This window comes from Strix uralensis, chromosome 10, assembly GCF_047716275.1.
Source record: "Strix uralensis isolate ZFMK-TIS-50842 chromosome 10, bStrUra1, whole genome shotgun sequence".
Taxonomy (NCBI): Eukaryota; Metazoa; Chordata; class Aves; order Strigiformes; family Strigidae; genus Strix; species Strix uralensis.
The window spans coordinates 3,762,539-3,789,843 of record NC_133981.1 but is presented as its reverse complement, the minus strand read 5'-3'; the positions used below and the strand labels follow the sequence as shown (position 1 = coordinate 3,789,843).

The 27,305-nt window shown below is 45.7% G+C and overlaps 1 protein-coding gene across 6 annotated transcripts; it reads right to left on the bottom strand.

Moving 5' to 3' along the window:
* Positions 1-3,762: 3,762 nt before the first annotated feature.
* On the bottom strand, positions 3,763-27,241 carry QRICH1 (glutamine rich 1). 6 transcript variants are annotated; one of them, XM_074878969.1, is made up of 11 exons: positions 27,228-27,241; positions 25,957-26,017; positions 22,000-22,329; positions 12,533-13,552; positions 9,133-9,310; positions 8,379-8,533; positions 7,466-7,580; positions 6,019-6,127; positions 5,514-5,665; positions 4,719-4,809; positions 3,763-3,955 (listed from the first exon to the last, which is right to left on the bottom strand). In XM_074878969.1, exons 3-11 carry the CDS (start codon positions 22,306-22,308, stop codon positions 3,763-3,765), a joined length of 2,322 nt encoding a protein of 773 aa, XP_074735070.1. In that variant the 5' UTR covers positions 22,309-22,329; positions 25,957-26,017; positions 27,228-27,241. The 6 variants fall into 6 exon arrangements, with proteins under 6 accessions (XP_074735070.1, XP_074735067.1, XP_074735066.1 ...); XM_074878966.1 differs by having other exon boundaries at positions 25,957-26,065; positions 27,141-27,234; XM_074878965.1 differs by having other exon boundaries at positions 27,141-27,234.
* Positions 27,242-27,305: the final 64 nt, after the last annotated feature.

The window sequence follows — 27,305 nt, the reverse complement described above, 5'->3', positions numbered from 1 at the left end:
TTTTTTCATTGGTCCAAGGCAGAACAGTTCAGGAACTACTTCAGACCTTGTCTCCCACTGACAACTGAGGAGCTCTCTAGGGGTGAAGCAGCCAACAGCTGAGAACCCTATTAAGTCACTTAGACTGTTCCCTTTACTCACCACTCTAGAGGGGTGAGGAACCACTCCCTAAGTCTGCTCTCCACTGCTTCAGTCATTACCACTTCGAGGAAATGCTTGAACACTGGAAAGTAAATGAAAGTCTAATGGTGCCATGGACAAGTGTGTGTACGAGGCTACAAGTTTTCCTTCGGAAAGCAACACTGTTAGTGTCAAGAGACAGGACAATACACGAGTCTCATGTCTGAATGCGAGGTGCTTTACAGTAGTCAGTCATGCTCTGCTTTCTATGGTTCCTTTCATACCAGAGACAAGATGGGCATAGTTCAAAACCAACAGCGCAGGGTCTCTAGCTTGACTTTCTCAGCTTTATTTATTTAGAGATCGATGCATTTTCAGCCTGTCTCATACAAGGCATAGGGCATGGAGAGTTCTCGTTTAATATATACACGCATACAAGAGCTAGCAGTTTGGCACTCTCGAGCCGAGGGGGAATGCCCTTTAAGCAGCAGTCAAGCTGGTTATAGGAAAGTGTTAAAAAGCTATTTTACATGTTTGACTGGGAACGTTTCCCAGAACTTGGATAGCAACCCTAAGCCACAGCACACTTTTGTGCACGTCTTCCTATGAGCCCCTAAAAGGGAGCAGATCATGTTCTTCACTATCAAAGAACATAGTATTTATATTCTAGAAATACTGTACCTTTTAAACTAGCTCCAGAGAGCCAGACTAGAAGCCAGGTCCAGGAAAATAATCCTTAAGTCACAGTATATCGATTGTCTCTAAAAATAGGGAATGAAGTTAACATGGTGGACATTCTGATGAGACAGTACAGAACAGTACAGCAGTCCACTTCTGCATCAGCAAATCCCTCTTCTATGTACGTTCCAACAATGAGAAAAACGATGGGAACACTTCAGTCTGTCAGGACAAAACCAATCATAAATAGATCTCCACAGCTCACCACGTGCCAAGTTCCCCCGCTCTTCGGCGGTATACTCCAAGATCAAGGAGAACCCTTCCCCTACAAAGATTTTAGATCATCCTGCAGTTAAGGGTGGTAAGGAAAGTGCACAATCTAGAATTTTAAGGTAACGTGGAATTCTGTTTCCCCAGAAAGCTCAGCTGAAGTATCTGTTCACCCCTAACCTGGAACTGCCCTAATAGTCTGTCAAGTTATTCCAGCTTCTGGTGATTTTGAGAGTAAGCGGTGACTCCCAGCGCCACCTAAAGAAACGACTCGTACGCCGGGTATCTGGCAGATGACTTCAACACCCACTGCGTTTCCGACAGAGACAGACAAAGCAGCAGGCTCACCCCGAGGTGCAGGCATGCTGCAGCTTCCCCCATGCAGTCCTGTGGAGCACATGCTGGGACTCCAGCACAGGCGTCTGCAGTTTCTCTCACAGCTTTGCAACTGTTCAGAAGACAGGACAAACTGCGCCGAAGAACGGGAAACGCAGGAAATGGAGGCCTGTCGGGCATCCTGAGCAACAAGCACACCCAGCTTCTTGAAACAGTGGGAGCTTGCCCCTAACTGTGTCCTTCAGTACTTAAGTTAGGGCCAGAAATGGACATTCCAGGCACTAAGACATGAAGGGGTTAGAGGCTTCTGACAGCTGAAGCAGTAGCAGCCATCTCAACAGCGGCAACCACTGGCTCCCCGCGGCTGATCGGAGCTGAGGGTATGGGTGGCCAGTGCAACACACACCACCTGGGCACCATCTTCCCAACTTACCCACCGAGATCTGGGCCCCAACCCCAGGCTGTTTTCCCCTGGCATAACTCAGGGCAGACACTGAGCTAAGAGTCTAGTTCAGAGTACAGGTATTAGTAAACAACAGCGCGTTGCTACTTCACCTCTCTGCGCTTATTTGAGCACAGAGTCCGATACAGGGAACAAACTGCTCATACTGACAACCAGCTCAAGGGCATCTGCTTCCTCATGAACACCAACATCAGTATGAAGCATCAGAGGCTGAAAAGTCTCTCTCTAAGCCCGCACACCTCAACGCTGCTCAAGAGCACAACGACAGGGAACATTATGGTTACTCTCATCATTTACACTGTGCACAACCGACAGAGAGGGCAGACCTTCCTTCTCAATACAGACAGGTGCTGGTCAACAGAAGCTTCAGAAAAATTGCTTGCCTGTACACAAGTTTAAGTTCTTTTACTGTAATATATATTTAAATATATACCTATATATTTTGGAACAGGGAAGGGACATGAGATGGAGAAGCAGGGAAGACAAGTTCAAGAAGCAGAGTCACCTCTCCGCATCCAAGAAGCTGGTGGCACAAATAACAAGCCTGGCTAGAGTGAACTCCCATTTCAAGCACAGTTGGCTACCCGCTGGCTTCAAAAGAGCAGACTATTTGTTAATGATATAAAATACAGCAACCATTTAAGATGCAGCAAGGCAAGGCTACGGGGCTGGGGTTTATGATCATGAATGATGCCAGAAGCTACACAGCTGTGTTAAAAACTGTGAAAAGGCTGTTAAACGGCAGGAGTAAGCCACATGCTGCTCCTGGAAGGCCTTTTCCCTCCAACAACCCCTCCATCATGCCGTTGGTGCGATGCGTTTGTAAAGGTGGGGAGAGGGGGGGATTTGCCTAGGGGTGAAGCCTCACAGGCTGGCCACAGAACATGAGGACAGTCTGATCTGGTCTCACAGATCCCATGTTCCTAGCCTGACACTGAGCTTCCATCAGCAAGCAGACATTCAGGTCCTTCAACAGAAGTTAATCCCCTTCTACCTTCCTAATTTGTAGGGGTGAAAGAAGTCCAGCGGAGTCGAGCTGGAAAGCACAAACAGGGATGAAAACAACCAGTTTGCATACTGATCTTTGTATATTGACCCCCCCCACCCTCACAGCTCACTCTTCCCCAAATAAAGACACATTGTTCAATGGCATGTTGAAAAGACGTGCTCGTCATTCTTAATAAACAACTAGAGTAAGAATACATAAGAGAAACAGGGTGGTATCTTTATATGATACACAAGTGTATGTTACAAGAATTCCATCAGGCACAGGAGCCTCAAGGTTTAAGGCCTCAATGTTAGGCCAAAAAAGAAGAGTGTGGTAAAGTTTGTACTTTTAACATCTAAAAATGTCACTTAAAGGTCTGAATAGAAATCGTTGGTTTTTGTTTTTGTTTTTTTGTATAAATCACAATTGCAGTTCACTCTCTCCTCTTCCTTCCAAGATAACAGCAAATTAACGTCCAAGCACAAGAAAAGAAGATGCCTGCCTCTCCTCCACTGGCTGAGCAGGTCCATCCATCATTCTGTGCCCTCTAGGCTGCACGTGCTCCAAGGAGACAGAGGCCCCAGCCATCCAGGCCAATCCTGTAGTTCATGTTTTCTACATCATAAAAAAAACCAGAGTCAACCAGCAGCTTTCCACAGCTCCCAGCTCGCAGGGGATATGCAGCCTCCAATGCTTCCAACAGTTTGGTGTGTTGGGTAGGATACACAATGGGTAGGTTTTCCTTTAGATTCTTTTAAAGAGAAGAAGCCTAAAAGGGCTTCATAACTACACCAATAAAAAACCAAAAACTTAGGCATCTCCTTTAGTGTAAAAGTCTGTACAATTTATCTTTGCTTGTCCCTCCCCCGTCACCCCGCCCCACCCCTTCTGAGCCAAGAAGGATGCCTTAGTGCATGGTGCTGGCATTAGCCACGGCAAGAGCTTCCTGAATCTCTCGTATCACCAGGATCCGGGTGAGCATCTGCTCCATCTGCTCTCTGCTGATCGGCTGGATGGAATACCAGATAGGGCTGTTGGGGGCCACCACTGGCTCTGGTGTCAAGTAAAACGTGTCATTCCGGCCTTTCACACTCTGGGGGCTGCATGAGGAAGATCAGAAATAACCAGACTAACAGAATGTCCTGGGAGGGAGAGAACCACCCCAGGGTTCACAATTCCTGACAGTGAACATCTGGCTGATGAGACGTGAAGGTACAGAGTTACATCTAGGGGCGACAGCGGTCCCATAGGCCATGCAAGGTTAAAAACCCATGGTGGTGACTACAAGGAAGTAATTTTTATTTCACGCTGGTAAGTATAACACACACATCGCTTTAGGGGTCTTTCAGAGTGAAGTAAGGATGGGGTATTTTCACATCCAGGCTAGCTACAGACCCACGTGTGCAGAGGAAGGTTTACATTAATTGTCAGAATCATCATAATTTGGAGGCAAGTCCTTCGAGCCTCCCTCCAATCTCCACAGCAAGTCCTCATTTTTGTTCAGAAGCCCACCTGAATAGGACCCTAATCTCATGTAGTGGATGCTTCCAGATGTCTTGCAAGTCACAGGCAGAACAGCAAGTTCAGGCCAACACAGCAAACCTCTGGAGTGAGTACGTGATTAAGGGCAGCCAGTTCACAAATCAGGATTTGTCTCTTTAAATACCAGAGAAATTCAACTTCTGTGCCATCCGAGTAAATCCCACCCTCTCACATCAACGCCCCTTCCCATTTAAGTCAATTTATGCAAATATAGAAACTGTGCCAGCAATAAAACACAGCCCTGGAAACTAGGCCAGCTGCAAGACGCAGCTTAACAGTCACAAAAGACAAGCAACCATACACACGAACAAGAGCTCTCACCATTTGAAGAGGTAGAAGTCATACAGCTTTATCGGACACCTCAGGGGGTTCTCTGGATTCTCAGTCTGCTCTGCATACATGTCATCTGTAACTACAAACCAGCCCCCCCAGAAGTCTGTCAGACACTCTGTGTAAGTACAGCAAACTGAGCAGTGCCATACAGCCTCAGCGCCCTGAAGCACCCTGTCACCAGGCAAGGGCTGGCAAGAGACACGGGGCTGTTCCAGGGCAGAGGCACCTGGTTATAAACGCTCAAAGCACCGTATAGACAGTTTGCTTTATCCCAAGGCTACTGAACAACACAACCCATCCGTATACTTCTTTCCGTTTCTCCTCCACCTGTGCCCAAAACTGAGAGAACTCTCACTACTGAGACTGCAAAGCCTCAGCTAAATCCTGGGTCTGTGCTTTTAAGAGGCCAGATTGTACTTACATATGGATTCTATACGGGTTCAACATGAGTCAAGATAAGAGAAGCCCTGCTAAAGAAGTTCCTCCCTCTGCTCATAAGCACTTATACCCAACAGGCCCTTTGCCCATAAAAACCAAAAAGTAACAAAAAAAAGTTATCCTTGGCTCTCAGTAAGTCTTATATGCCTCATGTACGTCCCCAGGCTTATTATTAGAAGGCACTAAGCTCTCTCAGACAGAAAACCCAGAAAACTCACGCTGCTAGGCTGAAGGTAATGGACAGAGCCTTGGGTTCTCGTGGCCCTACCTGCACACATCTCCAGGTTCTTCCACTTCCTTCAGCCCAGTAAGTAAATATTCCCAAAGAAAACTTCCAGACACTACCTTTCTGTCCTGTCTGGTGGATGCCAAGAGGCTTCAGATAGCGGATACTCGTGCTTTTATCCTTGGGATTAGAAGGGTTCTTCTTGGTCTGCCTCAACACCTTGGAGAAGGCCAGCTTCATGTGCTGGTCGACTGTTTTCAACAGGAAGTATCTGAGCAGCAAGAAGAGAACACAGGACATTCAGAAGCAAGTAGAGGATACAGCCACAACAGCGAGGTAGTTATCGTCACTCATCGTGAGCCCCCTGAAGCTCAAACCAACACCGAGCTAAAGACTGTTCCACCAGCAAAGCACGCAACAGCCGCAAGTTCAGTTTCCCCTCTGCTAACCCATTTCCTTATTGTACTGCATCTTCTTTCCTGATGGGGCTGCAAGAGGGCTCTGCATGCAACCATTCAAAATTAATGATTTCGCCCTAATCTAGTGCAGCGGTTTCCTACCAACCCTGTCAAGGCGTTTGAAGTTCTTTTATTCCCAAAGATTCCCAAAGATCTAAGTACTTACTTTGTATTAAAAAACATCAGTGTAGTGAGCAAGGTGGAAGGGGAGTGAGCTCCTAGCTGCTTACACTCCCACAGCATCTCTTCTGTTACGTGACTGGAGAGGACATAACCTGCAATAATCAGAAGTCAGCATCATGCCAGGAGACAGGCACAGCAGGAACACAGGCAGCATTTTATAGTCTGCAAGTATTGGAGAACATATAAATCTGAAGGGAAGGAGGAGGAGGAGGTCCTCACTGATGTCAAGATTCACTACTGTGCAAATAACTTTTTAAATAGCAGGTACAGTTAGGAAACACTTGTATACATATGTCAACCTCTAGTTGTGGAGAGTATGCTTCTGCAATACGCCTATACATCCCAGCCCAGAAAGAAATAAATATGCACTTAAACAGCTTTTAATTAATGGCTCTACTCCAATGCAGATGCTCCTAATCCAATAATATGTGAGAGCAGGCAGGCCAGTGTAACAAATCAGCTCTTGGCCCTGTGCGCAGCTTTAGTCAGCGCACGGTGCCAAGTGATGTATTTGGACACATGAGTAATCCTTTGATTCTCAGATTTTTTTTTTCCTTTGTGTAGAAGAGAAATACTATACTCCAAATACACAGATAAACAGAAAAACAGACAGCAGTATGAACTCAAGGGCTTGTGGAATGACAAAGCACAGATCAAACAGCCAGAATGAAGACAAAAGGATTCCAAAACTCACGGTGCTACTTAGCCATCTAGCCTGTAACATCAGCTGCTTTTCTGAACACAAGCAATAGCTTCTTCACTGACATCTAATCAGATCAAAGGGAACGAAGTAACGAGAAACCAGGTTTCTGTGCTCTGAAAATGCAATTCTTAATCTAGTTCTCATACGCAACTCTGTCAAAATTTGTCTCTTCAGGAACCGCTCCCCTCACCCCACTGCCATCATCTTCTAAACACGGGGTTGAGATGAGCTGCATTTGATTGCAGCATTCAAGGCTCTAATCACGCATTGGTTTTTTTTTTTTCTTTGACACTCAGTTGGTCCCGCAGACCGTATCCATCTGGCTACATGGCAACGTGACAGTTTTGTATTATCTCCCAAAGTAACAATACATATTAGAGGCAAGATGTGTTAGTACTTCAGAGGAGGAAGCTTGATTCAGATCAAGGATCAGCTGGCTTCCGAGTACGCCAATCTCATGACACGACAGAGTCCCAACAATCTGCCTTCTGATGGGTGACAAGTGATAGACAAATAATCCTCAACGACAATCAGGGCTACAGCCTGACTCTGCAGTAACCCTGGCCTTCACTGCAGACACAACATTTTTCTCCCTGACCAGTATGAGCTGTCCTAGGGACACCAAGTACTTCGAAAGGGTTTTTATTCAGATGACACTCACGCTGTAGTTCAGTGTAACCATTCCAAACTCTGGAAAGTTTTAAAGTTCTTAAACAAAAGTTCTTACCAAGAGGGGAAATGCGGGGCTGTACGTCCTTGAGAACTTCATGCAGCCATTCAGTGAACCGAATATAGTAGAGATCTGAGAAGATGTCATCTACTCGGCCATTTTCAAAGAGATACTGTAAGAGATTCACAACACAGTCCAGTAAAGGGGCAGCGAGCATACTCCTCAGACCAGACCTTATCCTAAGAGCCCACGTACCCAGTTAGTCAAGCATTTTACAGCATAGCACTGAAGACTAAGACATTCTACTTAGAAGACTGAGGACCCTTGCACCAAGGCCAGTAAAGGGCAGGTAATCTCAGTTACTATCATGGGAATGCCAAGACAAAAAGGAAACAACATCTTAGAAAATAGAGCTGGTTGGATTTCACCTTTTATTTCAGGTGTGTTCACTGCAAGTTATTTCACATGACTGTCCTTTGGACACTACTTTTTCTGGTTAGGGAGAGAGATGCTCAATTCTCCTACCAGAGTTTAGCTCTGTTCCCACAGCTCTTCCAGAAAGCTCACTAATATTACCAGCTCAGGCTTCCCACACCACACAAGGCTAAGGTTTTGCCTGTTAAAGCTGCAAACTAGATCAAGTTTTGACATTGACAACTTCCTCAAGCATCATCCAACCCTCCTTCCCCCACCGAAAAAACTAAAAGGATTTATTCTCGCCATGACACAGAACTCAGTTATTAAGTTATTCTTCACAAACTTAACTTAGTAGGTAAAAACATTGCTGTGCGCTAATTACATTTAGTCTGATTTTTTTTTTCTTTCAATTGAAGCAAAGAGACTTTTTTCTTATGAAATTGTGGGGGAGCTTAATAGGAGCTACATTTTCCATTTTTATTACAGAGAATCCTCCCTATGCATGCTGACAACATGCACGACCCTGCTGCATGTAGAGCTGTCCTCCCCGTACCTTCTGAATACACAGGAAGATATAGTAGAGCACATCTGGATCGTAGGGTTCACCATCACCGTTTCGAGCTTCTCGTGTCATTAAGCATAGACCATAATTCAGCTCAGCCACAGCTGAAGAGATGAGATCTTCCTGGAACCTCAGCAGCTGACGCCCTGGAAAAACAGAACAAAGCCATATTATTTAAGCCATAAAGCCATATTATTTCCCAATCTTTCAGGAATGATTTCCCACATCTCTGGCTTTGCCATTCTATCTGGCATGCCCAGTACTACCTCATTCTCCCAGTATAATAAAGCTGAAATAAATCAAGATCTTAGGCTGTCAGATCCACTAAAAGATAAACGGGCAACAATCCGACAGGAAGACGGTCTGCCCTGCCAACTGCATGACTATTGCCTTCTTTTACCATGTCCACAATGAAATGCTGCCCTGCAGCAACAAGGAAACAGCAACTCCGTGACTGCTCTACCAGCCTGGCTGGCGTTCACAGCCACTTTGTTTGTCCATGCACCACAGTCACACAGTGCCCTTTTCTACTGCTACCAGCCTGGGTGCTCACATTGGCTCAGAGTAGAGCCATGGAGAGAGTGGGAATGTGGAGTAATTAGTACTGCAGAGTAAATCAAAGTTTAAATTTAAAAACAATCACTAGTTGAACAAAGGTGTTTTCCAGAGCAGTAAACAGCTAACGTTTTAGTCATTCCTAATCCTACTGGAAAGGAAAGAAAGGCCATGTTGTCATGACACATACTTCCAATAGGTGCTAGCCTATTTTGGGCTTCTTTTTCCAGCTCTGCATTCTTGGTCTGCGCCCAGCTTTTCCACACCTCAAGTCCTTCTTCTGGCTTCAGAGAGTTTGGAAGTAGAAGTTCAGGTGAAGTCTGTGGCTGTGGTTGTGGTTCAACTTCAGCAACCTGAACAGTTTGAGCCTATGAAAGAAAACATTTCGGTTTATACGTACACTTTGGTATGTGACAGTTTGACAAAAAACAAGTAATGCCACACTACCTCTAGCCCCAGGATATCAGCCTTTTGCAACACCCGTCTCTAACAAGAAATTAATACAAGGAACGCAACTTTTGCTGTCTAACCTGAATTGCCTCTCACGAAAGAGTATTCGTCTCTCCAAGCACACTTCTAGTTTGAATGGACGTATCTATAACCCCTTTAGCAAATCCATCATCTCCCTACAACAAGAGCAGCCCAAGGCCCCTCGCAGACACAGCAGCTAGAGAGAGCAGGGAAGAAGAGCACAGTGCCATCAGCTTTACTAGCCACTGCTGCCCCAAACCTGGACTGCCCTGAGCAAAGCTCTGGGTCCGATCGCGTGTTGTACACTGCTAGTATCCTGCCCCACCCTTGCCCACTGAGGGCAGGCTCTCGTCATTATTCAGGACGTAACAGGCAGACAGAATAGATACGTGCTGATCTTATCATCAACTGATAAGATTAATTCATTTGTAAGAGGTATAAAGTAATAACAGACCAGCATCAAAACATTAATTCAGTTGCAACGCAGTGCTCTCAAACTACAAAACACTGTTAGTGAGGACTAGCTACTATTCTGTGAAGAGCTACTGTATGACCTACTACAGACCTAAGAGGTCTCCAGACCCCTTAGATATTTACTTTGCAGCAGGACCTTAAGTCACCAAGAATTACTACCTCAAACTGAAACTTGTTTTACGGGCAACCAATGGCACCTATCCAGAAAGAGCAGTGAGCCCTCCAGCTGCACTCTGCATTCTTCACTACAGTTTCTCAGTCCCATGCCACAGAAAGTCTCATGGCTACCTCAATTAAGGAGATTAACTTGAAGCTTTACAGCCCTTAGTCAAATTCTCACTGGCACCCTGAACGTGTTACAGACATAGCAATTCTTACATCAAAACAGTTCTGCTTTTTCCTTAAGAGCCACCCCAAAAAAACAAGGCTCTGTTATAATGAAGCTTATAACATTATAATGAAGTTGCTCTGGCATTACTACAGACCATAATGGAAATGGCATAGAGACTTTAGCAATACCTGCACCTAGTATAACAAAAAAACAGCTGAAGAGGCAAAGCCTGCAAGAGCCTCCCACTGGAGCTTTCTGACTGCCTCTGGTTGCTTTTTCTTTTTTTGCACCAGCTTTTAATAGCTCTTTGCTTATCAGCCCCTGCATCACCAGCAGCGTCTACCACAGCTGCAGAGAGAGACTGACTGAAAAGGGCCCAGCTTTTAATCAAGGTAGATGGCGACAAAGTTTAAGTTGTCAAGCAAGTCTCTGCCTTAAAGAGGACAAGAGTCCAAGGATGAACTGACACCTTGTCTTTGTAGGAGCTAGGACTGAGCCTCGGCTCTCTTCCAAAGCACTGCCCCAGAGAGCAGAAAGCTTTCTAGAGCCAACCACCTCCATCAGCCCAACCTAAAGAGCAACCTTCTGCCCTGACCTCGCAGACACCTTGTCCAGTGTGGAGGCAGGCACACAGGCTGGAGTTAACTCGCTGAACTGGCAGTTGCTTCTTAACTGACTTACATTTTCCACAAATAGAGCAAAATATCTGCAACTTGCTCGGATCCCACAGCAGCACAATGCCAGAGGACAGCGTGGGGCAAGCAGGTAAATTCCTCTCAGTCTCAACAGTTGTGAGAGGGATAACGCCCAAAAGTTCGAAGTTCACCTATAGTAGCTTTACTGCCCTCTTAGAGGAAGAATGCATCCCTCCTGGACTTGCCTCTGTATTTAGGGGCTTATGCAACATCCAGTACTCTAATACCCAAGAATTGCAGACCACTGCGCAAAGGAATACACAGCATTACCAGAAGCTTTACAAGTAACCATTAAAGAAATTATGGAGCTAGTACCACGGAAAGGATCCCAAGAATGTGGTTCATGCTCTTGAAAGACTCTAGAATAAGCCTAAAAATCCTGTTTAGCAGAAAGCTCAATCAACTTAGTTTGTTCAAGCAGCTGAAAGCGATGAAGTGATCTTTGAAGTACCAATACAGGGAACAGATGAGCTACACAAGGCTCTTTAAACATGACAGAACAAAAGCACCCCAACCAAACAAAACTCCATGCATTACAAGACCCATAAGCTGTAGCTTAAAGTACAGCTTTATAAAAGAGGGCAGCCAGCATCTGGAGGTTGTCTAGAGATGTAGGAAACCCTTTTCAGTGAAGACCTTAGTGGGCTACAGCCCATAATCATCTCAGAAACAATCAGACATGACTACAGAAAGTAATCCTTCTTGTCGCAGTGCTTACTGATGAAGTAGAGGGCATACAAGCCTTTATAGAGCCAACAGTGTTATTTATAAACTGGAAAGAATTTATAACAACATTTATGCTAGCAGACTTGGATATTTTTGCCCTCATTCCATTCAGCAAAAACAGGCTCTGACAGATCAATCACTTTTCACTTTCTGGTAATAAAAGATAAATGACATCCATTTGCACATACAAGAGAGGCCATTAATAGCCCTAGTTATTCAAGTTTTAAAAGCCAATTCAAAATAATCTATGGCTTAAAGTTAGCAACAAAGCCTTTAAAAAAACAGCAACAAATTTGGCTGCCATGTTCGCCAAGCACTACGAAGAGATGCTTACTTGCCACTGCTCGTTACTGTGCTCTTGCACACCAGGCATTTACCAGAAGCAGGATGTGGTGTTACAGACAGGTCCACCTGATTCATGAAGCTTGCTCACAACTAGTCAGATTTCGACACTTTACCTGGGCACTGGATCTGCTGTGGACTCCACGTGCTGCAGAACACAAAGTAGCTGCTAACTAGGTGACTAGTGTATTTGCACACCTTATTTTGCTGCAACCAACCCTGCCTGTCCACTGCAACCCCTAAAACAGCTCAGGAGAAGAGTGCAGACCTTGGAATACCCGCCAGGAAGAAGCTAGCAATGAACACGTATCTATTAATTTACATGATGAAGACTACTTTCTTTTGGGAAGTTTTGAGTCCTATTATTATGTACCAACATTAACACATCACAGTCCGACAACTATCAGGAGTCAAGTGTCCTACATGTCCAGGCTACTGGGACAGACACACTTCTGCTTCCTAGATACCAGCTGCCTGCTGACATCCTCCCTCTCCACAATATTCACAAGTTGTTAATCACAGACTGAGACCGAGAAGCAGTTTTAACTTACTGAGCAAGTGACTTGTAGCTGCTGCTGCTGCTGCCCTTGCTCTTGGGGTGTGGGCTGCTGCTGTTGCTGCTGCGGGTCCCATATGTGCACTGTCTGTGCTGTATTCTGGTACGTCCCTGCCACAGCCTGCACTGCCACTGGAATGTGGATGTTGCCATTCATAAACTGCGCTGGAAAGAGCGAATTAGCAAGAGTCTGCACCACTTCCTCGTGAGAGTTCTTCACTACCGAAGTACTTCCCACCATCTTATCCTTGTCATCTTCCAGCTTCACGGTAGCCAGTGTCGTTGGCGAGCCACTGACGTGGACGGCGTTGTAGGCCTCCTGAGGGATGGCGATGTGGGTTATGTTTTGCTGCTGAAGGTCACCACGTGGTTGAGCAGAGTAAACAGGGATGGTCCAAGTCTCTCCAGTGGGGCTAGTAATGGTCCCAGTGGCACTGTACAGGTGGGCACTGTCCACTGTTAACAAGTCTGGCCTTAAAGAGACGTAACTTTGCTGCTGGCCCTGAGGAATGGCCAGCACTGTGGCAACTGGCTGCCCTGAAATAGCATACGATACAGTAATAGGCATATCCACTTTACGTTTCTTCACCGGCTGAAGGACACTAGCAGTGCTGATCCGCCGCTCTCCCTCTCGTGGAGATCCTTGTTGAGAAGGTGGAGGTGACAGTGCCCCAACTGTCTGGATCTGTATCTGCTGGCCACCAGTAATGGCCTGTCCTGCCACAAGCTGGGCCTGGATCTGCTGGTGTTGTATGTGTTCCTCCTGTATCTCTGCAGCCTGGATCTGTTGGGCAGTCTGCACGTGCTGCACTTGGATTTGAGCTGCCTGCAGCTGCGATGGGCTGGGGCTCTGAAGACACTGACTCTGTATTGTCTGGGACGCCTGCTGCTGCGCCTGGCCTTGGATCTGCACTTGGACCTGTATTGGTTGCTCCGAAGCCTGATGGACAGTGAGCTGTGGTGAGAGCTGCTGGGCGGAGACCTGCTGCGGTGACTGCTGGACCTGGACTTGAACCTGCAACGACACCAACCCAGCAGTTAGAGATCAGCAAGGGCCAGCGATTCAACAGGGGGGCCACCAACAGAGCTCTATGCTCCAGGTCTTTTATACTCAGTTTTATGATTCCATATATTAATCCTTTAGTAAAGATCTCAGGAAAATGAAACCAAGTCACTCTAGAAGCGCCTGGTTGATAACAGCGACACACGGTAGATGATGTGTTTGCTCAGCATTGCACATGACCACGCTTCTCAGCACAGAGAGAACAGCGCGTGAGCTGCATCTCCATCCTCAAAGCTCCGTGGGCTCAAGCCAACAGATTGCATCCTTGGAAGCCAAGAGTCTTCAGAGCTATTTGCATTGCTAAAATGTTATTTCAGCACAGGCCTGGCAATAGCAAGACTTTAAGGTCACGCACATTACAATTCTGATATTAAGTTTATCTTGCTACAAAATACAGAAGATTGCCTCATTCTTATTACGCTCTAAAGATTTTTTTTACCTCTTTCAACCCCAATCCCCCAAACGGCCGCAGAATCACCTGCCAGTGACAGGCAGTAAGAAATATGGGTAAGCTGAAACCAGCACTTGGCTCTTTTCACATAAAGCACAGAAATATTATTTTGAAACCAATGGCTAATAGTAACACTGCACCAACGGGTGTCAACACAGCAAGTTGTAAGTTCAACGTGAATCTCTGTCATGCGCTAAGGGGCAACACTGCAGCATTTGTTTTTTAAACTTCAGAAGTAATTTTTTTGGCAGTGATAATTAAAACCAATTCTTTCTTCATTATTTAATTTCATTTATTGTCCAAATTACTCAGTTGTATTTTCTAGCTCATGCACTTACACAATGCTGAATAACATGGGCAAAATATTTTAAGACTAGGATCCAAACACAGTTCCTTTTATTTTAGGGAAAAAATAAAAACCAAATCACCCCCTCTCACATCAGCGCTCCTTTGTCCAAGGTCTGTCACACTACCTAGCAGCAGCCCAGGAGCCAGAGGTTACCCCCAACACAAAGTTCAGGTCTCAACTTCACATTCCAGGCCTCAAACCCAACCCAGCTGGTATCTTCACTCTCAGGGCACCAAGAGAGGTCTGCTCTTCTCCTCCAGACACTTCACCACTTTGTCCCCCACGTTTACACAGCCACTTTTGTTGCATTTGCCTTGCCCTAGAAGCCATATCTCAGGTTCCCATGACCATCTGCTTCTCCAGGTTTCCTTAACACTTTAAGGGAATTAATTACTCAACCTCTCCTGTCAAACCCAACTTAGAGATGTAGAGCTTTATTAGTGGCACCTACGAGGGCCATATGAAGTTTGAAGCCAACACAGATTTATTTAGTTGCAAAACTATGTCTTCCTACTCAGGTTCTCTCAGCCTTTTCTACCTCACTTCTAGAGACAGTCAAGCTAATGTAGCGTTTGCACAGAGACATCACACTAGCCAGCCTGACAATACCAAAAAGAACCACCACGCAGGCCTGCACTGCACAGAATCATGAAATCTCACTTCTGAACATCACCTCTAAGAAGTCTTAAAAACCGTTAAGGATTTGTTTGCAGCCAATTAAGAGTTGCTAGGGAAAAAAAGCGGGGTACCAAAATGCACCTCTTGTAGACCAGTTTTTGTAAGTCATCTCCTGTTCAGAACTAATTCTATTTCCAGGAAGAATAGGGAGTTTCACAGGTTCCTGCTGGGAGCTACATGCAGTATACTGTAATCCAGATGACGAGGACTTTCTATAATAATTTCCCGCAAGGTAACAAGAAACATATGACCTTGTGTCAGCATGACAGTTTAAAAAGCTGCATCAATGAGTGATTTGATCACGCAGTTAATTGAAAAAGATGAAGTCACCTATGGGATGCTTCTTCAGTTCTATTTGATACTCTTATCATACTGCCCTACAGCACGAGTACTGCCGTGGGCAAACAGGCCCAAGCACAAGTCCCAGTTAAGAGTTCAGTATGAGAAAGCCAGTTTCAATTACACCTCTAAGGCAAGTATTCTCCAAAATATCTGGCTTCAAAAATCACTAATATAGTCCTTAGTATTAATTTAAGTACCTTTTTAAGAGATTACCTGCAAGGCAAAGCCCCAAGACTGGACAAAGTAAAATGCACTATTGCACTGATATATATACAATTTCACACAATAAACATTTGCTTTTATCTGTTAGGATTCAAAATCACGTCACAGAAAGAGGTAAAGGTGTCATTTATCCTATACTTCTGCAGTGTGTTTTCAGAATCTGCACAGGTTGACTTAGAACACCTTAAAAGTACCCCCACTTTCTTTCCATACAAAATTTTACATTACAGTTCCTGTTACTGCGGTAACATATACAAAGTAGACACTTTTTTTTTTTTTTTTTTGCTAGCAGTAAGAATTGAAAGCCTGCTCCTGCACTGAAACAATTTTATCACATAAGTGCAATTAGAAAGGTAATGGAACGGGTTTAAGCAAGAGGCACTGTCTCAGAACAGACCCGACAAGACAGCATTTTTTTCCTTCTGCTTTTATAGACTATTTCAGTTGGAAGGAACCTACAATGACCATCTAGTCCAACTGCCTGACCACTTCAGGGCTGACCATAAGCTAAAGCATGTTATTAAGGGCATTGTCTAAATGCCTCTTAAACACTGACAGGCTTGGGGCATCAACCACCTCTCCAGGAAGCCTGTTCCAGTGTTGACCACTCTCTTGCTAAAGAAACGCTTCCTCATGTCCCGTCTAAACCTCCCCTGGCGCAGCTTTGAACCACCAACCATTTTAAAGCCTGAGACTACTGTCTCTAAAAGTCATGGGCAACTTTCAGCAGATGAGCAATCATGACCTGAGGCCCTACGATACTCCCCCAGGACTAAATCCTAACCCCTACAACTAGGATGTCTTGCTACTGCTCTGGAATTCACACAGTGTTACTGCTAACACCCAAAGATGAAGAAATGAGACTCCAGAATCACTGGGTGCTCTCCATGCTGCAGACTGCAGACATCATGCTTCTGACTACAGACTGCTCCTATTTAAGAGGATATTGGAGCCCTACCTACTGCACATTACGCATCCCTTGTGAATTACACATCCATTTTTAACAACCATAACTTGCAGTAGATCCCTCCTTATTTTCAAGTAGGTTGTACCCAGGAGTGCTACAAGCATTCCTTTCAGATTTACAGACTTCAACCCAGTCTGAGACCAGAGCTTCTTACGTTGACCTCATTGTCTAAATTGCTATACGAGGAAAAAAAAAAAGGACAAAGAATTACATTAAACATTATCAGCGGTTGACTTTTAAAAAGATGCTGTACAAAGAGGAATGCTTTAAGTTTACAGGCCAAGACCAACAGGGAGGACTTCAAATCTTCACCTTACGCTGAAGATTAAAGTGAGAACATGTTATGCTGGGAATTCCTGTATTATACTGGTGCAAGAGAGGAACACGCCAAGTTACCAGTACTGAAAAACTGCTTACTGCCAGAAGTTTGGATCTAACAGCATGAAAAGAATCACTTCCCAGCAGGCTACCATCACACAGAGAAATGCCTTTTTACCATAAAGTAACTAGAAGTTGGACCAAGCACTAGCTGACTAGAGAGTCAAAAGTGTTAGAAGTCAGCCCTGTATCGGAACAGGAGGGCAGAACTAAATTTTAAGAATTCCCTTAAAGAAAATCTTCTGTCACATTAAGCTCAAAAACATATTCTATCCAGAACTGAGCACATGCTCCTGAAATTACTTATTTTCTCTTTGCATGAGAACAGCTAAAGCCTGCTTTCCAAAATTTTTTTTTCCTCATGGTTGACAGACTAACTCCAACAAACTTTCAAGTAGGATTCATAACATGTCTGCCCTGTGCAGATTCTCTGCCCAACAAGGAATCAGACTGCAGAACTGCAGTTCTGAAACAATTAAGCTGAAAGAATTCCCAAGCAAAGAAAATCTCATCTGTGGACTGACTGTATTACCTAATATTTCCTAAAACCTAACTCCAAATGAGCACGCATACCAACCTCTGGCTTGCATGGGTTTTCTGATATCTAGCTTGCCCTAGAACACCTGACAGGCTCTTAAATGCCTCTTTTCACAAACACACCTTGGTTTCTGAAGCTACCTTTTCACTAGCAAGTAGTAAGATACACCAAGAGCAGACCTTCAGAGAAAAACTGAAGGCCAATGTCTAGTCTTGTCCACTAGCCAAGCTAGACAAACACCTAGACACAACAAGACTGCATCTTATGGCTGAATTTCATCTGAAGGGAATCCCAAATTACAGGCTCCAAACCTATGAGAGATAAGTGGAGGCAGGTGACAAACTTGCCGAGGGAAGTGTGCTCCAAATCCCTCCCCAAGAGGTAGCGTAGGTGCACCTCAAACTTGCACAACTGTGCAAGCTCACAGAAGTCAAACACTTGGACAAAAATTGAGAGCAGGAGAACAATCTCATAATTATTTTTTAGCCCAATTTAAGGAAAGAAGGCTTAAAATACACTTCCCTCAACAACAGGCCTAAGATAAAGCGACTTCAGCATTAAAAACTAACACTGTAATAAAGAGTTCCTTCTAACGTTATGCCAGAAAGCACACGCACAGGTACAAAACAGGCCTCAAGTACAGCGTAGGTGAAAAGACTGATCACCGAAGTAGCAGGAAATGTTGGAACTTGTTATTCAACTACTTTACAGGAAGTCCTTTGCTATCTATCTAAGTAAACAAGGTGTAAGGGGAGTGTACAAGCCAGCTTTGCAGAACAACTGCCAGCCAGATTCTCACTCCAGGTTTTTTCCTCTGCTCATTCATCAACATCAGAGAGAGAATTCAACGGGCCAAATTAGGCTTTGTGAGTGTCTGAACAATTACAATATCAACATTATATTGTTAAGCTGTACACTGGGACAGGATTTAGGCCTAAGACACTTAAAACTGGTGAACCAGGTTAAACAAAACCAGCTTACCTCTCAAAGAGGAACCTACTTCCACATACAAGAAGATGCTGCCTTGAAAACACCACTCTTGACTATAACCATGCTTTGAACTGGCACACTCAGCCCTAGCAAATGATAATTAATACTAGCTGCTACACTAATATCTTATTGGAATGCCCTTCAAAGGCAAGTGAATAGGAGCCCTACCTCCAGGCTAAACTTCAGAACCAGGACTGGGGCAGGGGAAAGCTGCATGCACCAGAAGCGAAGGAAAGATGTATTCTGTGCAGAGCCAGAGATAAGATTTTCTTCCGAGCTACTTAAGAGCATCTTTCCCTGCCTTATGTCATTAATAATGCCCAGCTTCCTATAATGGCCCGAAGTCACAGAATAGGCTCGGGGAACACTGAAAAAGCTGAACAGTAAACACATAAGGACTGCAGCAGTTAGAAAGACACAAGTCTTAACTGAAAGACATTTTACACAGGCATTTAACCATTCCCTATATAGTTCTGTGATCTTGCTCACCTGTAGCATCCTCCCCTCAAGCCCTGTCCAAGAAGCTCTTGCCACCTAACCATCAGACTGGCTTAATAAAAAGCTGAGACTGAGGATCTTCCCCACATGCACTGTATGTATCCTACACAAAGATACTTTCTGTCCTCTGATATTCTTTCAGTTAAATCTTCTTGCAGAAGAGGAAGAAGCGCAAGAGGTTCACTGACCTCTGCAGAAATACCATATTGAGTAAGGAAGTCAACTCTGACACCTCTTCTCACTGGCATCGTCAACTCGATGGCCTCAATGCACAAGACCAACGAGCAACGATCTCACCAAAGGCAGAGCTGATAAAACTCTTACTTGACTAAAGAAAAACACACCAGCCACACCCTGATGCTACACAGGGTATGAGAACTCGTCATACTAAACTCTTTCTTAAGATCACTAATGGCACCGCTGTGATACTGGGTATGGAAGGAGCTCCAAGACACTTGTACTGTAGCACTGACTAGTATATAACCAAGAGTCGCATCCGCTCATTTGGCAACAGTTTGTTGAACCTTTTAGGCAAGAAAACCCTACGGTGGCAACTTCTTCAAACAGGAAATTTATTTTGTCAGCATAAACAAAAGCAGCAAGCGGTCACGCACTGCCTGTCGTTGTTCACAGCAAGTAAACTCTCAGATGAAACCTGAGCACCGTCTATCTTTATGATCATAAGGTTGCCATCAGCACTTGCTATCGTGAGGTCATCTGACTGGTCATATTATTAGTCACCTTCAGCACCACTGTCACACTGCCAGACGTAAGCATAGTCATTCAAAGGGTCTTCCACTGATTTGCAATTGGATTAGCCAGAACTAAACAGATTATCAAGTACTGAGATGACATAAATTTGATCAAAAGCTAAGAGGCTTCAGTGGATGACCAGAATTTCTCATAATACAACACAAGTGGTATTTTCACAAAGCAAGCCTGCTGGATCAGGTGCACTGCTCTAGGGGAACACTGTCACCCCCAGAGTCACAGAAAAATCCAGCTTTGTTCGGACACCACGCTCTGCTACTGCTGCTACAGTGACAGCCTTGAGACAGGCAAACACTAAGTCATGGGCTTAACATAAATCATGTCTCACTAAGAAATCTTGAAAGACAGAAGAACACTCTTGCAAAGGGGTAAAGACATTCCTCTCCATGCCATCCTTGAAAAAAAACTTCAAGATAACTCTGAGCTAGCTGCTCAAATACACATGAATCCAGCTGCAGCCATATCTAATACCAGATGTGCCACCTAAAGTGTTCTGAGGGTTTGTAACATCCTGAAATGAGCGGCAGGGTAGGCAACACAAACACTAATTACGGGCTCTACTGACAGATGTGAGAGGGATTTTAAAGCAGAGTCACATCAAAAACAACAGGGAGAGAGTAGACAACAGTCTTCAGGAAAGTTGCTGAAATCTTGACTTTCATCAGATATTTTTCATATTCAGGGTACAGGCCATTCAGTTTAAAGAACAGGAACAGGTCTCTGGCAGCAACTCTATGGTTATTTTCAAGAAGGTCATGAGATTATTTTTCTCTGGAGCATATGATATATGACCTCCCTCTCTATCTCTGTTACTAGAAGACTTGCAAGGGTCAAGCCTGAACTTTGAGTAGTTCTGAAGCAGCAGGAAGGGGAAAAAAAAAAAAAAAAAGATTCCTTGGGATTTTTACAACTGGTTTGGGGGCCTTCCACATCTTCAAGGCTGAAGCAACCAAAAAAACCGACCCTCCTAGTTCCTCTACTGAAAAATGAAACTTCTCCCAAAATATGCGCTAGCTGGCAGAACCAAAAAGCACCCTTTAGCAGTTTTAACAGGCTCACGCAGAGATGCAAGTCATGTCTGTGAGACTAGAGGCTTTTATTCTTCAAAAGCCTTGTGACACAAGTTACTGTAGGGCAACAGGTTACAGAAGTCCCAGTTAAGCATTTATTTACTCAATAGAGAGAGTAATTGGAGACGAGTTACCCAGAGAAAGAGGTAAGTTTGTCTTTGCTGTAGGATAAAAGCACGCAAGTGAGCTGTTAGCACAAGTCTACTGCACTGCAGCAAGTTCACACTACCTTATCTCCAGCCATTCGTGCCTCCATACCCTCATTTGTTACAAAAGAGGAGAGCTCACAACTTTACATTCATGCTACAGAAGGCAGAAAGATTAGTATCTGAAGTGTATCAGAATTACAACTGTTCAGAGACATAAGAAAACCTCAGTAAACGCCCTGCCACCTATAAACTCTTCAAATTACAAAATGTGTTTGAGGACCAAAACAGTTATCCTAAGTTACATGTTTGGTATTTTTCTCCTCGGGTGCTGGATTTGCTCATTTAATACTTCACAAAAATTACTGCAATACCTATTTAAAAGAAAAATGGAGAAGAATCCTTCCACTGTGCAAAGGGATAATCTACCTTGACACATATGCATCTTTTAGAGTTCTTTTCCTGAAAGGTATCTTCCCCTGGTTCATATCGTAAGTTGACTCGCTGCATTTCTCCCTCACTTAAAAGCCAGTTCAAGAACTACAACTTTTAGAATGTTCAAGCAAAATCCTTTAACGAGTACTGATTTCATTTTAAAAAGCCTGAAGGCGAGTTAGATCCCACGGCCACCCTGAACAACCAGATAAAGTAAGACCAGCAGAGGGGGGTGGTATTTATAGCAGCTCCACACAGAGTGCAAGGCTTCGGGGAGTTGTGTACATGCCAGAACTGTCAACCATTTCTCCAAGAGGTTACTCCACTACATTGCTATGTATGCTACCCCTCCTACAGTGGGGCTCAATGGAGGCACAGTCAAGACAGAAATTTACTACTAAATTCCTTAAACAAAAGGGAAATAGTACTGCTCTATATCAAGTTAATTGGCCCTGTTTCTTAAGTGCTTGCCTGTGATTTCAGGTTAGACAGTAGCTGGCTCTGAACACTACTCCACGGGTTAGCAAGTCATATACACATTTAGAGGTGATTTAAGATGCTTACCTGGACTTGCTGGGGTTGCTGAACCTGTATCTGCTGCTCTGGCTGAGTTTGCTGCTGGACACTGGTTGTCACAGGACAAGCAAGTTCAAGCAAAGACCCAGCCACCTCTGTGCTGTCCGTGTAAATGCAGTTGCCACCCTGCTGATACACCATTGTGGTGGTGGCCGTCTGCTGAAACTCCTGCAGAGCTTCCGGCCCCTTGGAAGCAAGGGAGTCCAGAAACTCCTTCATCCTGTGCTGGGGGATCGATCGCGCCTTCACACGGATGTATTCTTCAAAGGAAATGGTGTTCTCCAGAGAATTATTCATATTGCAAGGTCCTTAGGGTTCCTTAAGGAAAGAGAAAGTAGAAGTCTTAACTGCAGCACTCCTTTGATGCAAGGATATTCCTAACTCCAGTAAGCAATTTCTCATACTGAGTACCGTATGAAAACTAGCAAACATGCACAGCCAGATGCCCGAGACAGATGCTTTAGTTTTATGAGGCATCTTGTGCTACTGCACATTTCTCAGATTAACCCTTAGCAGCTCAGGGAAGTCTGAATGATATTCAGGTGTAACTGTGGTACTATTCAGAGAGCTCACTGCCATGTAGAATCTTCTAGCCTTGTACTTCACCCAGGCCAGGTGAGTCCCATAACAGACAAAAATCAAGTCATACATTTCATTCATTTGCAGCATGCAGCATTAGTGAGAGAAGCTCAGAAATCAATATCTGTGGCCCTGCGTTGCAGTCACAGAGGCGGGAGAACCGAGCAGTATGTTCTCTCAGGCCATGCAGTTCTATTCTAGGCAGCTAATGGGAAGCACAACGGAAGAGCAACAGATGCAACATTCAGCCCACTGCTATTAGGACTAGGACAGCCTTATCGATTGGAACATAGCAAGCAAAAGGAGAGTGCTGGAATCAGGAGATTCCTCAAACAGGAAACTACACACATGGAGAAGCAGAGGTCTGGAAATGACAAAGGCAACAGCAGCATCAGTTCTTGATGTCCTTTTAACATAGGAAGAGGTTAACATGAAACATGCCATGTATGAAGACAAAGGAGAGACAGAAAAAGAAATCAAGTGATCAGAGAAGAAGTGAGAGCAATGGAAAAAAAAAAAACACAACAAAAAAAGATGACTCCACCTGAGAACATTAGAAAGCTCTAGGGTATACTCTGACAGCATTCTTCTCTTATTGACTTGTCTTGTTTAAACCCACAAATTGTTTCTGCAGTGAGTTTACTGGTTGTTTCTAAGGCACTAATTAGTCTTGATAAAGGATGAATAGATTTGAGCTATAACACTACCAGATACTGAGATGGTTGTGAAAAGATGTGAAACGGCACAAAGATTAGGACTAGAAGAGGTGATTCAGTACTACTAGATCAAGCTGCAAAAAGGAGGAAAAAGGGACAAACATCACTATATGTACATTATGACTGTAGTTCTAAAGAGAATAGGTACAAAAGCAGAACCTTTTATATCGTTTTACCATGATTTAACAAAGTGGAACCAAGGCAGAAATACATGGTTGAACATAAGACTGCAAGAGCCTGCGTGAAAATGGGAGTTAGCTCTAGGCTGTCAGTGGCGCCCAAGCATATTCCGCAAGTCCAGCTCCAATTCCCACCAAAATCAGAGGGAGCTAGAGCAAATTCTAACCGCTCTTTACCATTACGTGACAGCGGTCTAAACACACAGAAGTTTTTGTTTACATGGAGGAGGTTCATGGCTAGTGCATTGGACCAGGCTCACAGGAGACAGAATGAATATCAAAGGTAAGGGGGAACACGCATGAGGCAACCTGCGCTCTATCTATAGTTTCTGGAGTTATTAAGCAACATTTGTTGCTGTATGAGATTACTACAGAAAATAAGTCTTAAAGCATGCATCAGTGTTTAGTAAAAAGCATCAGCTAACAGTGTTCATTTAGTAAATCAAACAACTCTTAAAAATCAGCATACAGAAGCTCCCATAGAGCCCACAGGGGGACAGAAAAACAATTCTCCTGCCTTTCAGAGATTCTCATCTGACACTTTTTCAAGCCATCTCCGCGTGATAGAGCCAGTAAGACTATTCAGTTAGTTGCCAAGTGAGGTTTCCTCCAGGAGCCACCCAGAAGTACCCTACACCTCTACAGGACACGTTATTAACCCTTTCCCAGGTGACTGTATGTCCAGGGTGAAACCAAGGGAGAACAACCTTGTTAATGCGTCCTCCCTGACTCAGACGGGACCTACACCAGGCACACCCAAACACATCTTGCATCTAGTTGTAAGATGCTCTGTTACATACTCTGAAGCTGGAAAACAGATTTTGAGCAATTAACTTGTCCCGATTTTCTACCTGGAACTTACAAATATTTGACTTCAGTATTACAGTTTGGCTTTCAGAAGAGCATAATCGTTTTGCATGTCCACTCTGAGGCGCACCAGCAGACACAGCTTTCTGAGGGAAGACTTAGGAAGAATAAGCCTCCAGGATGACATGCTGGGAACCCAGAGGTGACCACTACAGGTGCTCTTTGAGATTACATGCTCTTTCACAGCTAGCTGCTGCTGAATAGGATGGGCTCACCTCTCAACAAAGGTCCTGCCTTCCTCCTTGCTCCTGCAATTGGTACTTATTATGTTGTTAACGACTCAGGGAATAGCTATTCACCTTCTGTTAACCTTGTCAAGGGAGAGAGGGGGAGGTCAGCAGGGCCACTGTTTTCCACAGCAGCTATCTGTTAGCCCTAGCATTTGCTTTTGGAACTCCGACCATCCTGTCAAGAGCTGCTCACAGGTACATCATGCTCCTGTGTAGCAGAGACCAGAAGCCACCAGAAACCCAGACACATAAGCAACAGACCCAAAGATCAAGAAGAGATCCACCACCAAATCATCACCTACCTCTTCCAATCACCAAGAAGTGGAACAAACACAGAATTAATTTCTTAGATGCAAATCCTTGATTCTGTTCAGCTGTTCCATCTTAAATCGTTCTTTTTACCACCAATATCAAGAGCCTACTGGGCCAGTCTTCCCCTACCAGCAAACCTTCCTCTGTCAGAAGCTATCAGAAAGAATCTCTCTTTTCCTCTCTTCTAGCATGGAAAAAAATCTTCCTTTATATTTGCTTGAAGTTACTACACTGAGAGCCACTAACACCTGAAACAGCGAGACGCTCATCCGAGCCACTGCAGCCCTTGAAGCCCCAAGCATGGATCAGACCCCACCGTGCCACGTGGTGTTTGCTCCTGCTCCAGAACAGGAGCAGGATCCTCCTTTGGTTTTCTCTACAGCTCTCCAACTCTGGCAATCAGAAAGGAGCTAAAGACACTGCAGGTAACAGTGCGGGCTGGACTAAGTTTCTCCCAGAGTCGTTCCTGTCAGTTTGAAGGCTGCTTGGGGTTATTTAAAAGCACTGAGCCACTCAAAACTGCACTTCACAGAACCCTACCAGCAGCAGAGGCATCAGGTCTAGATGAAGATTCAGGAAAGTAATGCTGTACTCCCAGAAGTTTTATTTATTAAAACTAAACCCACCTGCATTTATGACAGAAACCCTCTTTAAGGCTTAAGTGTGCATTCAACAGGCTTTTGTAGGGCAACGTACACAGCTTGCTGCTGCAGTCACCACTTTTACTGTTATTTAAAAAATACTAATTTACACATCCCATTTATCCCATAGACACGCATTAGAAACAGCAAATACCCGTCCTCACTAGATCTCAGCAGCATGTTTTTAATACTGCATGTCAGATTTTTTTTTTAAAAAAAAAAAAAAAGCATCCAAGCAACAAGCTTTCTCTGATAAAGGGAGGTAATTCCTCCCTGTTCAGCATAACTGCATTTTTTTCCAGGAAATAAGTTCAAGAAATTCTTTGAAGATCATGAGCACATACGGTTAGTTCATAAAACTCAGACTGAGGTTACTGAAAACACACACACAACTTGCAGCATGTGGACAATCTGGACTCACCAGTCACCATGTTGCATGTATTTCTGCTGCTCTTGTCCTGAGCTCTTAGACTTGTAACGTTCTGGAGAAGACAGAACAAAGAAGCCCTTTCCATCCCCAGTTCCTCTTTCTTTATTAAAGCCATTTTATTTTTAATATGTATTCCATTAAGAAAAAGAAAAAAAAAAATCAGGAAAGAAAAATATGATCATCCACACAGCTAGCAGCTCCTACTGAAGAATTGCGAGGTGCCCAATTCCTAACCATTGTGTCCCTCAGCCTGATCAGTGTTACTAGGAACGAGAGTGCGAGCACATCTGTCACAGGGCGCAGAGCACTCACACCCTGCGGTGACAAGCGCAGCGCAGCCGGTGACACCGGAGTTACTGGAAGACAGAACTTAGAACAAGGCAGCAGCAGTGACCGTATCCAGAGGTCCCCCCCGCTCCCCCCGCAGGTGCTCCCGGCCGAGCCGCCGCGGCCCGGGACAGACGGGAACGACACACACCGCCCCGCCACCCAGCCCAGACGAGGCGAAGCTCCATATTTAGCCCCTGAGATCATCGGCCGCGGCTGGGCCTCTCCCCTGTTCGAGTGGGGGACGCCGAGACCACGGGGCTTCCTCCTGCGGCAGGCCGGCCCTCGCCCAGCACTGCCCGGCCCCGCTCCCCGCCGCCGCCTTTGTTCCCCGCCGGGGCGGCCGGGCCCAGGCCCGCGGGAGGCGCCGCGCCGCCGCCCCCCCCCACCCTCGCCGCCGCAGGAGCCATGTTGGGGGCTTCGCCGCGGACGGCGGCCGCCGAGGGCCGCACCGCGCAGAGGCGGAGGCCGCGCCTTCCGGCGCGCGCTGCCGCCGCCCGTGCCCGCGCGGGGAAGGGGCCGCCCCGCCCGGTGCAGGGGGGGGGAGGCGGGGACGCGCCCGGTGCACAGGGGGGGGGGGGGGGGCGTAAGGGGGGAACAGGGGGCGCGCCCCGCGCGTGCACGACCAAGCTGCGCGCGTCCCCGCGGGCGGGTGGTGCGCGCCCCCGGCAGGCGGGGCTGCCCCCTCCCCCTCCCCGCCGGGCCCGCGCCGCCCCCGGAACCGCCGCCGCCTCCCCCCCGCGCCCGACGGGAGGCCCCGCCCGGCCCCACCGCCGCGCACCCCCTCCCGCGGCCCGGCCCGGCGGCCCCGCTACGCCGCGGCGTGGCCCGGCCCGGCCCCGCCTCACCCCGGCCCCGCTGCCGCCGTCGCCTCGCACCGCCGCCGCCTCGGCCCCGAGTCTTTTCCCCTCACAGCTCCCTGGGCGCCATCTTACATTCAACCCCCCGCAGCCAATCAGCGCATGGCCCTGGCCTCGCGAGAGCGCGGCCCCCAAGTCCCGCGAGAACTCGGC

Excerpts from the sequence above, each read along its gene's own strand:
- QRICH1 (XM_074878969.1), bottom strand. The coding sequence starts at position 22,308 with ATGAATAATTCTCTGGAGAACACCATTTCCTTTGAAGAATACATCCGT. Across the intron at positions 7,581-8,378 it reads TCTTCCTGTGTATTCAGAAG|TATCTCTTTGAAAATGGCCG; the intron begins GTACGGGGAGGA and ends AATCTCTTACAG. Across the intron at positions 4,810-5,513 it reads CCACCAGACAGGACAGAAAG|TTACAGATGACATGTATGCA; the intron begins GTAGTGTCTGGA and ends GCTGGTTTGTAG.